At 50.8% G+C, this 14967-nt stretch overlaps 1 protein-coding gene across 1 annotated transcript in view; it reads left to right on the top strand.

Moving 5' to 3' along the window:
- FBXO41 (F-box protein 41) overlaps positions 1-12564 on the top strand; it is a 43490-nt gene extending 30926 nt beyond the window's left edge. The window contains exons 8-12 of the mRNA XM_074991654.1: positions 4047-4142; positions 6105-6223; positions 9050-9208; positions 10610-10725; positions 12238-12564. Of these exons, the coding sequence (XP_074847755.1) occupies positions 4047-4142; positions 6105-6223; positions 9050-9208; positions 10610-10725; positions 12238-12300 (553 nt within the window). The 3' untranslated portion in view covers positions 12301-12564. The remainder of the gene's footprint in view (positions 1-4046; positions 4143-6104; positions 6224-9049; positions 9209-10609; positions 10726-12237) is intronic.
- Positions 12565-14967: the final 2403 nt, after the last annotated feature.

The following is a 14967-nucleotide window of genomic DNA, read 5'->3' as shown; positions in this document are numbered from 1 at the left end:
CTGGCTTTTAATGGCTCCAGCAGCCCCGAATATTCATCGGTGCTCGAGGCGCTTGGCAGTTTGCTCACCTGTCACCGTGACTCATGTTTTAATTAAGGGCGAGCCAAACGCGGAAGGGGATCTTGGCAGGCAGCTTGGTGGGGGGGTGTGCGCAGGCTCAAGATAACACCCTTCGCTTATTTTTAGGTTCGCTTGAAATTTAGAACTGGCTCATTCCAGACCGGAAAGATGGGCTTGTTTGTCCGTTCCCCTGTCTCTGTGGAACTGGACGGCCCTCGGTGAGGTGGTGGGGTGGGGGAGGTCACACCAGGGTGGGCTACCGGTGTGAATTTGATCCGGTTTGCAAGTGGCTTGAAGCTGTGATCATCTGTGGGAGCTGAGTTGATTGTGTCAGAGAATGCTGTCCTGACCACAGGAGGCATTTTTTGGACCAGGGGTCAGCAACCCCCTGGCACAGGCAACAAGAGCGGCATGGGAGCCAATTTTCATTGGCACGTGAGGCAGGAGCTCTGTCCCGCCCCTCTTCCCCTTTGCAGCCGGGAGCTTGCTCAAAGCCAGGCTGCCTGTAGGTTAACAGAAGAGCAGCTAATGCTACCAACCACCACCTACGCGGTAAAGCTCTGCATCTGAATGTATTTACTAGAGAAGCTGTTGTAAGTAGGACTATTAGTGAGTTTAAAAAGTATCACCAGCACTCGGACCGTACATAGAGACCAAAAGGTCAAATTTCAGCGCTCCACCTTGGAGAGGCTTCTGACTCCTGGTCTGGACATTCCTTTTTCAAAGCAGTTTGTCCCTCGTCAGATGGGGTTTTGAGCAGCATTGGATTGGAGGGCACCATTTGGAACAGCATGCCGCTCCATCCTCTCTGGCATGACCTCATGCACGGGCTGCATACAAAGTCACACAGGCGGGAGATCGGGTCATGCCGGGACAAGTCCCCATTGTTCTCAGAAATGCCGGAATGCCCAGCATCCCAGAAACATGTATGGCCATTCTACAGCATAGAGAGACTGATTAGTACTAATCGACACCCATGCTGGGAGGCTGAGAGAGCCCAGGGTTGCATGGTGATTTGGGGACTCTTGGGGACTTTATTAATTCTGTGTGAGCTTATGACCTTTTTCTGTTTTCTGGGCTCAGCTGAGAGAGCCAAATCAGAGCAAATTGCTTAAAACCAGGCTCCTTACAGCCCAGACTGGGGTCCTTCTCTATAAAGGGGGTTGTGATGGGAGGTTGTGAAAACCAGTCTCACCACATCCACAGCCCCGAAGGGCCAGCCACAGCCTAGGTCAATAAATACGTTGATCTTATCCAAACCAGCACGCTATGCCAATCCTTTAGAATTTAAAATCTAAAGGTTTATTAATAAAAAGAAAGAAAGAATAGGGTGAGAGGAAAATGGTTAAAGCAACCGAATTACATACGTCAGTCATAAAGTTCTTGGTGCCGGCTGTAGCAGGCAGAATAGGCTGCTCTCTTAAATGTCTCTGGAGTGCATGCTTTGTCAGGCTAGGTCAGCAAACCTTCCGGGCTCAGTTCATAGCAGAGTTGCTCCTGAAGTGACGAGCTGGACTCAAGATGGAAGACTGATGACAAAATGGAGGTGCCTCAGGGTCCTCTTTATACCCTTGTCCACATGGAGGGAAATCCATTGTTCCTCCTTGTCTAAGAGCATGCTCACAATGGAGAATCACATGGGCAGGTCACCTGTGCATGTCCTTTTTTGGGTATTCTGCCACGGGCAGCATCCCAGACGACGCGTCCACAGCTAAATTCCTGAGATGTGGATTAGAATCCATTAATGCTCTACCTGACTAGGAGTCCTTTTACGGTAGTCTGCCACTCCTCCTTGTGATCAAACACAGAGCCCATCTTCCAACACCACATATAAAAATGATGCAAACATATAAGGGGCATAAACACCACCTTTGATTGGACACCTCACTTGGCTCCCATGGCACATGATTTGGTGCAAACCTAGGACAGAGGTTTCGATAATGGTTCTCACGTTCCTTTTAAAATCCAATAACATCATGTCTCTTTACCAAGCCACCAACTTCATTTTGCATGTGGGAGCTAGTTATCATCCCTGTCGCCTTTTTACCTCCACCCCGGACTGATATGCCAGTCGGTAGGGGTTCAAGGCTGGCAATGGAGAGGTTCCCATGGTACTCAGAGCACACCATTGTGGGATGCATTAACCTGGGATGCATTAACAGGTGTGTTGTGAACACAACACGAGAAGTCATTCTTCCTCTCTACTCTGCACTGGCTAGGCCTCAGTGGGAGTATTGTGTCCAGTTCTGGGCACCACATTTCAAGAAAGATGTGGAGAAATTCGAAAGGATCCAGAAAAGAGCAACAAGAATGATTAAAGGTCTAGAGAACATGACCTATGAAGAAAGGCTGAAAGAACTGGGCTTGTTTCATTTGGAAAAAAAGAAGATTGAGGGGGGACATGTTAGCGGTTTCAGGTATCTAAAAGGGTGTCATAAGGAGGAGGAAGAAAACTTGTTCATCTTGGCCTCTGAGGATAGAACAAGGAGCAATGGGCTTAAACTGCAGCAAGGGAGGTTTTGGTTGGACATTAGAAAAAAGTTCGTAACTGTCAGGGTGGTCAAACACTGGAATAAATTGCCAAGGGAGGTTGTGGAATCTCCATCGGTGGGGATATTTAAGAACAGGTTAGGTAAATGTCTATCAGGGATGGTCTAGACAGTACTTGGTCCTGCCATGAGGGCAGGGGGCTGGACTCGCTGACCTCTCAAGGTTTCCAGTCCTAGCATTCTATGATTCTATGATTGTGATGCCCAAGAAGCAGCCTATGTTGGGCTGGGAGCTCTCCTCCCCTAGCCCCATTTGCATGGAGCCAGGTTGGTCTGCAGGCTGGGGGTTTGGGCAGGGGAAAAGCCCTCCTGCAGGGCAACATGACTCTGGTGAAAGAAGGAGTCACAGAGTAGACGATCTCAGAGCGAGACACAGACAGCTTGGGGAGGAACTGATCTCTTCAGGGTCTTTGTCTTTGGCTGTTTCCAAACTCTGGGGAGTTTCTGAGATGCTGACTGCAGAGGGCAGGTGTGAGCTAGAGGAGGCGCTGCATGTGGGGTGTGGGCTGTGTCCTGCCTGGCCTGGGCTCTCTGTATTTCTCAGGCTGAAGGAAAGAGCGAGAGGGTTTGGGATCCAGTGTCTGCGCATTCCATGCCACCCGTCCCTTGAATGTGGCTGGAGTTCTGGCTGAGGTGGCATTTTAAGCTCGGTCTGAGGAAGCAGCAAGGGGCTCGGCAAGGGGACAAGGAGGTCTAAACTGCCCGGGCCGGGTGGTGGTGAGAGGATCTGCTCCTGGGGGTTACTCCTAGGGATCCCGAGCCTGAGACAGTGACCAAACTCTGTTCAGATCCTGGAGGCTGAAAACACACATGGTCCCGCATCTGCGGTCTGGTGAGTAGCACTTGGCTGCAGCCACGATGGTTTTTACAGCTCGGAGGGAGAGACAAGCAGGAGTGAGATGCCAAAGTACTGTTCACGCCCACTGAGAGCTCGGTGCCCCATTGTACCTCCCCTCCCCAGCTCGCCTTGCGCAAGAGTGGCTGGGACTGCAGCTAGGACAGGGGTGGGAAGTTTGCAGAGTGGCTGCCCATGCTGTCCCAGCTCAGCGTCCGGATGTTGGCTGTCAGTCCAAGAGACGCTCAGGCCACGTCTACGTTCCTTTCCTCTCCTTCTGGGGGTGGAACGTGTGCCGGGCTACGTGAAAGGTGGAACTTTGGTCACCTGCTGTTCCCACCCACCCCAGTGAGATCACTTGGCTCCTGCAAATGGCCTGAAGAATAACAAGTGGTGATTGTTCTTCTTTCTCCAGCAAGAATATGGAGCATTAATAAGAGCCCCCTGCTGTCCTCCAGACCCCACCCAGAGGCAAGGGCTGTGGAGATTAGTTGATGCTGCGTTAGGAAACTCCATCCTTTGTCACTGTAAGAGTTCAAAGCGCCTCTTTGGTTGCGTCTCTGCTGGGGAATATTAAGGGCAGGCTCCTTGTCTCCTTCCAGGAGTTCTACAGACCCTGTGGGCCATGAAGTCATCTGGGCTTTGGGCGCAGGCTGCAGAGACATCATCTCGCTGCAGGTGGCACCGCTCCATCCTTGGTAAGAGGAATGCTGGCTCGCCTGCTCCGCGGAGGGACGACCTAGCGGGAGGCTGGGTGCGGAATTGTTTTCCTGGTTTTTTTGGGGTTTTTTTTTGTGGTTTTTAACCAAAAATTCTTGTTAACACATCAGGACAGAGATGAGCAATCAGCAACGGTGTTGGTGGGCCACCACCATGGATCCCGAGGGGCCCTCCTTCCCCGCAGTGGGCCGCAGCAATCTGCAGGCTACCAGGGTTCCGCCTGTGGCCCCCCCGGATGCCCCCTCCTGCATGTGCCTTTTGCACACTGGAGCCCCTCACTTACCTGCTCCTCCCTCTCCCTTCCAGAGCCGGAACGCCGCAAACAGCTGATTTGCAGCATTCCAGCTCTGGAAGGGAGGGAAACAGAGCGTGAATCAGGCAATTCGCGCTGCTCCGAAAGTGCTAGGAGGGAGCAGGAGGGAAGAAGGGTGCAGCCAGGAGGTCTGTGGACAGTAGGTGGCACCCCAGTGGGCTGCATGTGGCGTTGTCCACCCCTGCATCAGGACAAAACCAAGACGACCAGCCAATCACACTGCTTAGGAGGCTGCCCTGGGAAAGCCAGCTCAAGGCCCTCCTGCCTGATTTGGAGACACAATTTCAAGCCAGGTCTCCCACATCTCTTGTGAGTGCCCTAATCACCAGGCTTGTAGCTATTCTAGGTCTGAGTGTCCATCTCCCTCCCTCCCTCTGGCTTTGCCCAGATGGTCCTCCCTGGATTTGAGATGCTGTTTTGTCGAAACTGCCCTTTTCCTGCAAAAAGTGTGCATGCTGAAGAAGCTTCCTTTCCCAATGGAAAAATCAGTTTCCCTGAAAGATTCCCAACCAGCCCTAATCAAGAGATGGGTCAGCTCCAAAACCAGGACCCAAGAAGTTGGCTTCCAGCTCCAAACTTCACAGCTGGGCCCTCTGGGCTGAACCAAAATCCTGGACCGGAGCTCAAAGGAGGTTGAGACAGGGAGCGCAGCTCTCCAGATGCAAAGGAGTTTGCGGCTGCATCTAACAGAGATGCCAGCATTGCAAAGGATCTTGATGCCTCTGAGATGAAAGGCATAGCACTCCTGAACGTCAAACTGCTGCCAGAGCTCTGCACTGCTTATGTAACAGCAGCCCCGAAGGACTTGGGTGTTTATAGAAGGGTGTTGTGTCTCACTGTTTAATACATGACTGTAATTTCTCTCTTTTAAAGGCTGTTTTTGTCGGGTGTTAAGATTCTGGAGGTCTCCCTGCTTTACATAGTACAGAAAAAATTGCCCAGTGCTAGTGGGTGGGTGACTTAGATAGCAGCACAGTTCAGGGGAGGTTGAAATCAGGTCAGATTATTCACCTCTGTTCTCCCATGCAGCTGGGGATTCTGCCTTTCTCTTGCCATAATAGCTGGTAGGCGCTACCATTACATACCCTAACTCAGCCTGACTTACAGTGCATGCAGATCAAGATATGTGGAAATTTTCAATGATTGGGCAGCTAGACAAGATCTTTTGAAACGGGGCACTAATGTACCTCTGCTGGAACGAATATCAGCCCCTGTGAGCATGCCCTCTAATGACTGGAGACACGCACGTGGGATATAAGACCTATTGTGACAGGTTGCAAATAATGTTCCCTGTAAGCTAAGTGCCTGGGCAGTCAGCCAGAAGAGATTCAGGTGCTGCCAGGCTCCTTAGCAGAGTGCCCACATCCTGCAATATGTGCCTCTACTGGTGGTGCACATCCCCTTGTGCCTTGGTGCACATAACAAAATTTATTCTGCCCATGGATGAAATAAGCTAAAGGGAACCCTGGTTGCAAAGTCATATTTCTCGAGCTGTAATGGTGACAGCCTGCATTTTGGAGCAGAAGATCATGAGTTCTCTTCCCAAAGCCGGAAAGCTGTGTTTCGCCGACATTAATGGTAACTGGTATAATTGATCAATTTCTCATCTTTTCCCCTTCCTCTACAGCCAGCAGCCAACACGTTTCAGCAACCGCTGCCTTCAGATGATCGGCCGATGCTGGCCACATTTAAGAGCACTGGGCGTCGGTGGGGCAGGCTGTGGAATTCAGGGACTGGCTTCTTTAGGTAAATGCAAATTAACGCTCTCTTGCTGTAGGGTGCATTCTGCTGAGGGGTGGCCCTGTGCTGGGGACAAGGATATGTATGTGGCGTGAAGTGTCCGTGTTGGGGGAGTTTCCTGGGCACCACAATATTTCTATCCCCTATGCTGAGCTCGGACTGCATTTCAAACATTTAACAGTGCGAATCATGGCTTAAGAGAGAGTCAGGCCCCACCTCCTGGCCTTATTAGTTGACTGACACACAGGCCCTGCCTCCCATCCTCATTCACTAACATACAGGCCACACCTCCCAGCCTCATTCACTCCCTTGTAGAATCAGGGGCAACATTATGACTGTGCGGCCAATAGGGGTTAAATGGGGCTTGGGGGGGTCAGCCTCAGGGGGTATTTTTATTCTTCCAGAGGGTTCTCAATCACAATTTTCTCTTAACCTTACAGCCAATTCCACCCCCTTACGGGCACGAGATTGGACACGCAATTTACTAGTCTCTGCCTCGCATTTCTGATAGCTTGCTGCTGCCTTATTTTCATCTGCTGGGAAGTGAGTTGCTGCTCATGCTTCCTCTAACAAAATTTTTGTGGGGGCTAACTCTTTCCTGTTCTGCTCTGCTTCCCTACTGGCCTTGTCCCTCTCCTCAGGCATATTTCTAAGTACAATTCCCATTTTTGTGTGCTATAAATGCAGATCCATCAGTCACACGTTTGCTCAAACACTGGTCTAACCCCTTTTTCTCCAGTTCCGCTTCCTGCCTTCCTTTTACCAAGCCAACAATGTCCAGACGTGCATACAATAATGCCCATGCAGCAAATTCATCCTTTGCACTGCATCTGGGCACAATGGTTGTACAATATTGTTCAAAGCTTAGACTTGCTTCCGTCAGGGGATTCTCACTCTTAAAGCCCCCTTTCCCCAGGGGTATTTTCCTTTCTTCACCGCCCATCTTTCTAACCTGTTGGCTTTCTCCTCTTAAGTGAGCAGCCAAAGGGGTCTTCTCAGACAACTTTACTTACCTTATTTCACCAGGGATCTTCATCTAACCAATCACAATATTCCTCTAAAATCTTTACTTTTAAGACCCAATACTTCACTTTTTACTGCACAGTCCTACAGTTATTCCAAGCACAATTTCTTAACTTAAACCTGACAAAACTTTACTAAACATTCTCTGAGAAAGCTAGAGGGCCCTCACTAAAAGAGGTTAAGCTAAAAAAGGAAGAGACTTTGCTCAGGTTTGTGCTTCAGTTTCCCACTCTGCAGCAACAACTAAACAAGCACCACATGATCAGGATCATGTGGTGCCCGCACATGTGGTGCCTGCATTCTCCACCAATGTGTTACCGGATTTGCCCATTACGTTGGAGGATGCTCATTTATTAGTGTTACTCTCACAGGGGATTGGTGATAATTCTACCAGTGTGCTGTTTGTGTTACTTGTATTTTCAGACAGAGCTGCCCTTCAGGATCCAGGTTCCCCAGGAGTGGGTTCTTCCCACCCAAGAACCAGATGAACACAAACACTTACCCCCCCTTCTCACCAACATCTGAGAGGGCCGGTTAAACAGCACTCACAAGCTGACCCCTTATATGTATGTCCCTGCTCTCAGCAGGCTGAGTTGCACAGCAGTGTCAAGCTGTGACCCACATGTGCTCTTGGGCTCAATGGCTGAGTTTAAACTACACTTCAAACTGCCACCTTCATATGTCCCCAGATTCAGCACCTCCCTAGCTCTGCTTTCACACTACAATCATTCTGCTGGCAACCCTCTTCATGAGCAATTTCCTTAGACATTTTGGGAACTACAGGGACCAGTAGCTTAGGTGTAAGGAGTGTTATTGCAGAGTGGATGGGGAAGCTAAAATAATGCCCCTAGATGGAAATGGGGGAGAGAGAAAGAGAGAAAAGCAACCAGCTTAACTATGAAAGTTATTTATTTCCATGTAGTAGCCATACCAGGGAAGTCAAACAAACAGAACAGTTCCAACATTAAATCTAAGTACAAATGTTAGGGCTAGCAAACCACAGCTACAGGGTCAGGAGGCTATGTCTAGAGAGAGAGAGATCTTACCACTTCACAAAGCTTGAACTGATCAGGGTTCCCAGATGGTGATGGTAGCTAGGGGTCCAGAGTGTTGGAAACAGGCAGAGCAGAGCCTCCTGGCATGATCAGTGTGGAGGAGACGAAATCCCAATGACCTGATGCAGAGTTTACACGCAGGCATCAGAACACTTTACAGGGGCATGAGCATGGAGTTTTGAAGGGAAGAAGCACTGGTTCAAGAAGGAACACTAAAATTGGCACCCTCATTCCTGGCAATGGGTGGGGTTCCTTTGGGGGAGCTCATAATGCAATTAGGCAGCTTCAGTATTCTGGGTACCAATAGAAGATTTATTCGCAAAATTGGTCTGATAATTACTGATCTGGGTGTGGCCAGGCAGGGGTTCATTAGCTTCTGAAGCAGAGATTTCCCACCAGCTGGTGCTCCCCTGCACAGCACTTTCTGTGTCCCAGAATTCAGTGCAACGTGCCTGTCTCCATTCTGTACGCTAGTAAAGCTGTCTTCTCGCCTGTCTCTGACGCAGATGAGGCTAAGGCACGATTACTTAATTCAATCACCCTTGCTGGTGGGATTTAGGTGTGTCCACTGCTGCGGGTTTCAGTGTTTTGTCTTTTGTTCAAGGTGAGGCCCCAGATGGGGTGGGGAGTGTTTCCATTAGTGTTATGCCCTGGTTCCCCAAAACACAGAGATGGTAGATAACTTTCCTCCCGGTAAGTTCTGCAACTCCCAGGGGCACTGACCCAGGCGACGCTGTGTTCTTTGTCTCACCAGCCCGGAACTGCATGCGGCTGCAGGTGCTGGAACTCGACCACGTGACAGAAATTAACCAGGAGGTGGCAGTGGAGGTGTGTCGGGAGGGCCTGAAGGGCCTGGAGATGCTGGTGCTGACCTCCACGCCTGTCACCCCCAAAGCCCTGCTGCACTTCAACAGTGAGTAGTGACCGCTGTCGCAGTAGAACCTCGCTTGAACTCCCAGCCACCTGCAGGCCTGTCATTGGGGCAGCTAACGGGGAAAACAACACATCCTGTTTCAATAGCCACCACGGACAGTTGCTACCTGTCTGAGGCTACAGGCCAGATACTGCTTCCGTTTACAACAACAGAAATCTGGAGTAATTCTGCTGATGTCCGTGGAGCTGCGCCAGATCTACCCAGCTGTAGTGGCGGTCACAATCTGCTCCTCTCCCTGTGCCATTTGCCAGGGTCTTGGAGGACCAGAGATCTCCATAGCTGCAGATCCCTGGCAGTGTTAAGCACGTGGGCGTATCACTTCCAGCCTTGGGCTGCTGGGAGAGTTGCTGAGGTGTTTTGGCCCATGTCCTGGAATGAAATTGCGGTTGGAATAGCCAGAAACCCTTCCCAATGGTCAGAGGTGTAACAGTCTCCAGGGACATGGTGGGAGCACCCCTCTGGAGTCACTACAAACTGGCCTGGACAGCAGAAGAGAACCGTCTAGGACTGTGATGTCCAACCAGTTCTGAACTAGCCACTTTGTTCTGAAAATATGTTGATTGTTCAAGCCAACTAGCCACATACGACTGGCCAGACAGCCTAATGTGGCTGATGGGTAGCATGTTGGACGTCTGTGTTCTAGGGGGGCTCGGGCAAATGCCTGAGGAGCTAGGACAGGTCAATAATGGGCTTCTTCATGCCAAGGGTGGGGTTTTCAAATGCCCCTAAGTCAGGACATGGAAGTCCATGGACACCCCCATGACGACCCGCTCATGGTCAGACATCAGTCTGCAGGTTGTCCTGCCTCAATTTACCCATTCCAGAGCTGCTTACGTAAACTCCACCAATGCAGAGGCTTTAAAACCTTCCCATTCTGTGTCTAAGTTCTCTATATACTCAATGCTGGGGCTTCTCTCAGAAAGGAAGCGTTATCTCCCTTCTTTCCTGCCCTGGAGTCTTTTGCCCTTGGCTTGCCCCCAGGAGAGGATGCGGCTTTTTGGCTTCAACCTGGTTCTTCCCTGCTTATGCCAGGCCACTCCCAGCCCTCTCTGGAGTGGAGAAGTCCCCGTGGTTGCTGACTCACCTGCACATTCTCTCTGTCACATCTTCCTCCCCGTTCTGCTCTGGCTCTTCATGGAGACCAGCTGTCCTCAGTCGGGCCCCTCCAATGCTAAATAATGAGGCTCATATGGGCTGGGTCAGTTCCTCCTTCAAAGGCTTGGTGCACCTCATGACCGAGTGTGAGTGACAATGACTGGGGATCGGGTCTGTGCTCCCAAAGTCCCTGTGCCGTACTGAATGGTGCAGCTACGGTTAGTGCAGTTCCCGGGCGCCCCTCCCGACACATCACACATCCTGTCTGTGTCTCTCTTGCCCCAGGCGTCTGCCGGAACCTCAAGTCCATCGTGGTGCAGGTGGGCATTGCAGACTACTTCAAGGAGCCAAACAGCCCCGAAGCCAGGAAGATGTTTGAGGAGATGGTGAACAAGCTCCAGGTAAAATGAGTCAGGCATGGTGCACTGGGTCCCTGGGCGGCTCCAAGCATAGATGCCTGTGCTCAGCCAAAGTGATAGACCGACGAGGTTGGAAGTGGCCTCAGGGCTGCTCTAAATCGTGCTCTGTTTCCCAAGGAAGCACAGAATGGCCCCAGCTCACTGGTCTCAGCTTCAGGGACTGCACACGGAGCCTTTCTGACAGTTGTAGGCCACTCCATTTCCACTCCTTCCATGCTGCCTTAGGGTGCGTCTACACTTACCGGACGATCGAACTGGTCAGGGTCAATCTCGCAGGGTTTGATTTAGTGCACCTAGTGGGGGCATGCAAAATCCAACCATCAGGTCTCGACAGTCGACTCTGGTACACCTCACTCTCTCATGCCGACCTTGATAAATTGATCTGAAATATGCCGATTCCAGTTACACGATTGTCAAGCCTGCAATTGCGTATCTAAGATCAACTTTCACGTCTAGTGTAGACCTGCCCTCAGTGGCACAGGGAGAAGGTGCTGTAACCGAGAGCTGGGTTGTTTCCTTGCTGAGTGCTTTCTGCTGCAGGAGGCTAAGACCTTATTAGCCAAAAGGTTCAGAAAAGTTGAACAGATGGCCTTGTTGTTTCCTCTGCACCTGTTTGCACAAGAGAGCTGTGTTGTGGCTCTGAGCTGGCAGGGCACAGCCGCAAGTCCCTCTGGGCTGGTTCTTGGCGACAGACACAGCTTAGGGGCAGGTAATATTCTGCAGGGTCTGTGCTTGACCTGAGATCTAACACAATGGCTAATGAGGGGAGCAAACCACGATTTCCTTCCACCCATCAGTCCCCTGCTCTAGCTGATCTTTGGGAAGACTATCTGAATGCAGTGCTGGGCCTGAGGGTTGCTCCTATCCAAAGCCGCCAGTGCTTGGCAGGATTTTCCCCTGGTATTATTTATTTCGTGATGCAGGTGTTTCACCTTTCAGCTGTGGTACTGCAGGGTCCAACTCAGATGTGTAAATCGAAGGGAGCTTTCTCTTTGTCTCTCTCTTGCTAGCTTCTTTCTTCACTCTCTTTCTCCATAGGGAGTCCAGATAGTGACATTCCATTGCTAACGAGCTACACAGACAAATACCAAAGAGTAACGATTGCAAACAAAGGCTCGTTCCACTGGGAGAGTCAAGCAGGTGATGCAACTGTGGTGCTACAACTTAGGGACAGCCCTGATTGGTGCCACCCAGGGCCACTGACATGGAAGAGATTGTAGATAGAATAAGGTTCCTTCAAATTGCAGAGGGAAAAATTGGGTCTAAGTTCATTCTCTTTCCAGTGAAAATATATTTCTTACATAGTAAAGTCCATGGAACCAAATTCTGAGCTGGTAGGAGTGAATTTGGCCCAATGTTCTCCTTCCGACGTAGCGCCTTCAGAGCCACAGACGAAGAGCACCATATAATTAATTGGCTGTATGTTAGAATAGCCGCATGCATGTACACGCTCCGTCGTCCTTGCGTTACACACTCCTTGTCCTCCTCTTCCAGGCCCTGAGGAAAAGACCCGGCTTCTCAAAGATTTTACACATTAAGGTGGAAGGAGGATGTTAGCCCTGCAAGGAACAAAGACATATGTCCTCCTCCATTCACCTGAGCAACAGAGACAATGAAACCAAACCCGCCGTCTGCCCTTCGTTCACCAGAGAAGCGCCAACCAATGCACACAACTCGTGGTGGCCTTAGTGACTGCAAGTGACCCGTTCCCTCACTGGAGCCGGGTACGTAAGGTATCGTGGATGTGAGGGGGCTGGAGGGTGCGCAGCTGCTCTCTTTCTGACTGAGAAGCTAGGCCAGCCATCCCGTTGCCAAGGAGCTTTGTACTGGGGACATTTCTTTATGCGAGCCCAGCTTTCGTTTAGCGAGATCTGGGGATCTCAGCAACTTGGCACGTGACCCAAGCAAACACAGCTTCCTTCCTTCTCCTTGCCACCTGAGTGGATGAGTCTCAGGCTGAGCTAGGATGGGGCCCCAAGTCGGTGACACACTGACGGTCGCACCACCGGGATCGCTAAGCAAAGCTGGGAAAGTCAGCACTGCCTGTGTAGTCTTTTTCGGTGTGTGGCTTGACTGAATCCCCACTCCCATATGAGCTCCATTTTAGAGGGGTGGGAGCAATGCCACCAGGAGGTGAACCAAGCTCCAGAGCGACTGTATATTCTACACTTTTTTATTTTATCCCACATGGGTAAGTGCCTCCCTCAAGCCAGCAGTCACAACAGCACAACCACTGCAGCAGCAAAGTGCTATGATCTTCCTTGTGACCCCCCGAGGCGGCTGGGGGAGCTCGCTGGCCACACGGAGGCGCGTTCCTCCACCAAGGACACCAATCCAGCCTCGTCTCCTCTTCGCCCAGCGAGGAAGACAAATTTTCCTCCTGCAAAGGCAATAAACCATCTCATCCGGGGAATTACATGACATACGCTGTGCCATCGCAACCGCTCCCTGGCTCATCCCCAGGCAGTCATCTTCCACATGGCAGCCTACTCTGGGGGGAAGTTGCCCGCGATTGGCAGAGAGATGGACTAGTGTCTGGGAGTGAAGCCAACCTCGCCTGCAACACAGACTTCTGCCCTGGCACATCTCTTCCCAACCAGCTTTAAATAAGACCCATTAGCTGAAATCCTGATCCTCTGAAGATCTGCCATTCTGTTGGTAACAAAGGTACCTCCTGCCTCGACCAGTGATGGTGGCCCTTCTGTGGGTGCCAGTTCATACCACACCCATTCTTTTTGCAAACATTGACCTTCCTCTTATCTTTCCACGGGAAATGGCTTCTCGAGGGTCTAGGTCACTTAACCCACCACCTCCAGAGAGAAGCAACCGGCAGGTTTCCATGCCACAGGGTGACACCGATAGAAGCGCTGGCCTCATCAGGGAGATGCAACCACTCTGATCTTCATATTCCCCAGCAACTGCAGTCAGTGCTTAAGCCATGATCCAGGGGCTGGCTTCCCTGCCCAGGAAGAGATGGTGCAGTATCCAGTGGTGAAAGCATCATACTGTGCCCCTGCTGCTCTGCCCTGTCCAGCCTTCTGGAGGCAGGAAAACCAGTTGACCTGGGTGGTGGAGATGGGACTTTTGTGTACTCTGGAGTGCTGGTATCAAGAAGCCATCAGCTACCCAATGTGGGACTTGGCCGAATTGGGTCTCTCTCAGGATGATGGGGGCACGGTGACTGTTCCAAACCTCAGAGGCACCTTCCTCCTCCATCCACCTTTCATCAGGCAACCAACAGGTGTGACACGTTCTCGGGTTCCCCTTTGCAGAAACGAAGGGATGGTTGGAGGCCTTTTGGGCCAGCAGAACAAGCTAGTCCTTTTGCAGTGGATGACACAGGACTTGTTCTTCCAGAGACATGTCACAAGAGTGCCAATATCGGAAGTTCCCCGGTCTGGAGAAACTTGCATAGGGAAGGAAAAATCAAGGTGTTAATCCAAGACCAGCCCCTATCACCTCACGCCGGTGCCTCCAACACAAACACCCTGTGCTTCAAGGGTAGGCTTTTGAAATCCCAAACCAGATCCAGCTCTTAAGTTTGCTTCAGAGGACGAACGTAACTCCCCGATCGAAGTTCCCATTAAGTAAGGGTGACTGAGATCCAACTCGGGCTCAACTTGAGCCCACAGCTGGATTTCAATTGGCTCCTCTGAAAGCAGGGTGAGTTTGTTAGGGTTTGATTTTGTAACCTGCAGCTCTAGATCAGGGACACCCAAACTTCACCTGCTGATGGGAGCTTTCCAGGAGCACGCTTAATTTGCATCAAACAGAGCCAGAAAGGCAGCAAGTCCCAGCATGCCGTGTGTCATCCTTAGTGGCATCACGTTGAAGCATTGCATGCTGGGATTTGTAGTCAACTGGGCCTCTTGAATGAAAACACTAGCCCTCTTGGTGAACTCTGTAGTTCTATCACTGCCTTCTCTGCATGGGAAGAAATGAGAGAGGACTTTTAAGGAAATCCACAGGCAGAGGCAGGCAGCAGGAAGGAATGCCACAACCAGCAAAAAGAGAGGAGGTACAATACAGGGTAAAGGAAGACAACAGAGACTCTGAAAAGCCACATTTTGCTACCTTTTAACACAAGTCAGTCCAGGGGCGACAAGTCCTGTAAGCTGCGGTGTCACCTCCCCGCACTGTGCTAGACTATGGAAAGACCTTAAAAGAAACAAAGTAAGTATTTATTTCTCTAAACAAAACAAAAAAGATTTTAAGGAAATATTA

This window comes from Carettochelys insculpta, chromosome 4 (assembly GCF_033958435.1).
Source record: "Carettochelys insculpta isolate YL-2023 chromosome 4, ASM3395843v1, whole genome shotgun sequence".
Taxonomy (NCBI): domain Eukaryota; kingdom Metazoa; phylum Chordata; order Testudines; family Carettochelyidae; genus Carettochelys; species Carettochelys insculpta.
This window is presented reverse-complemented; position numbering and strand designations above follow the sequence as displayed.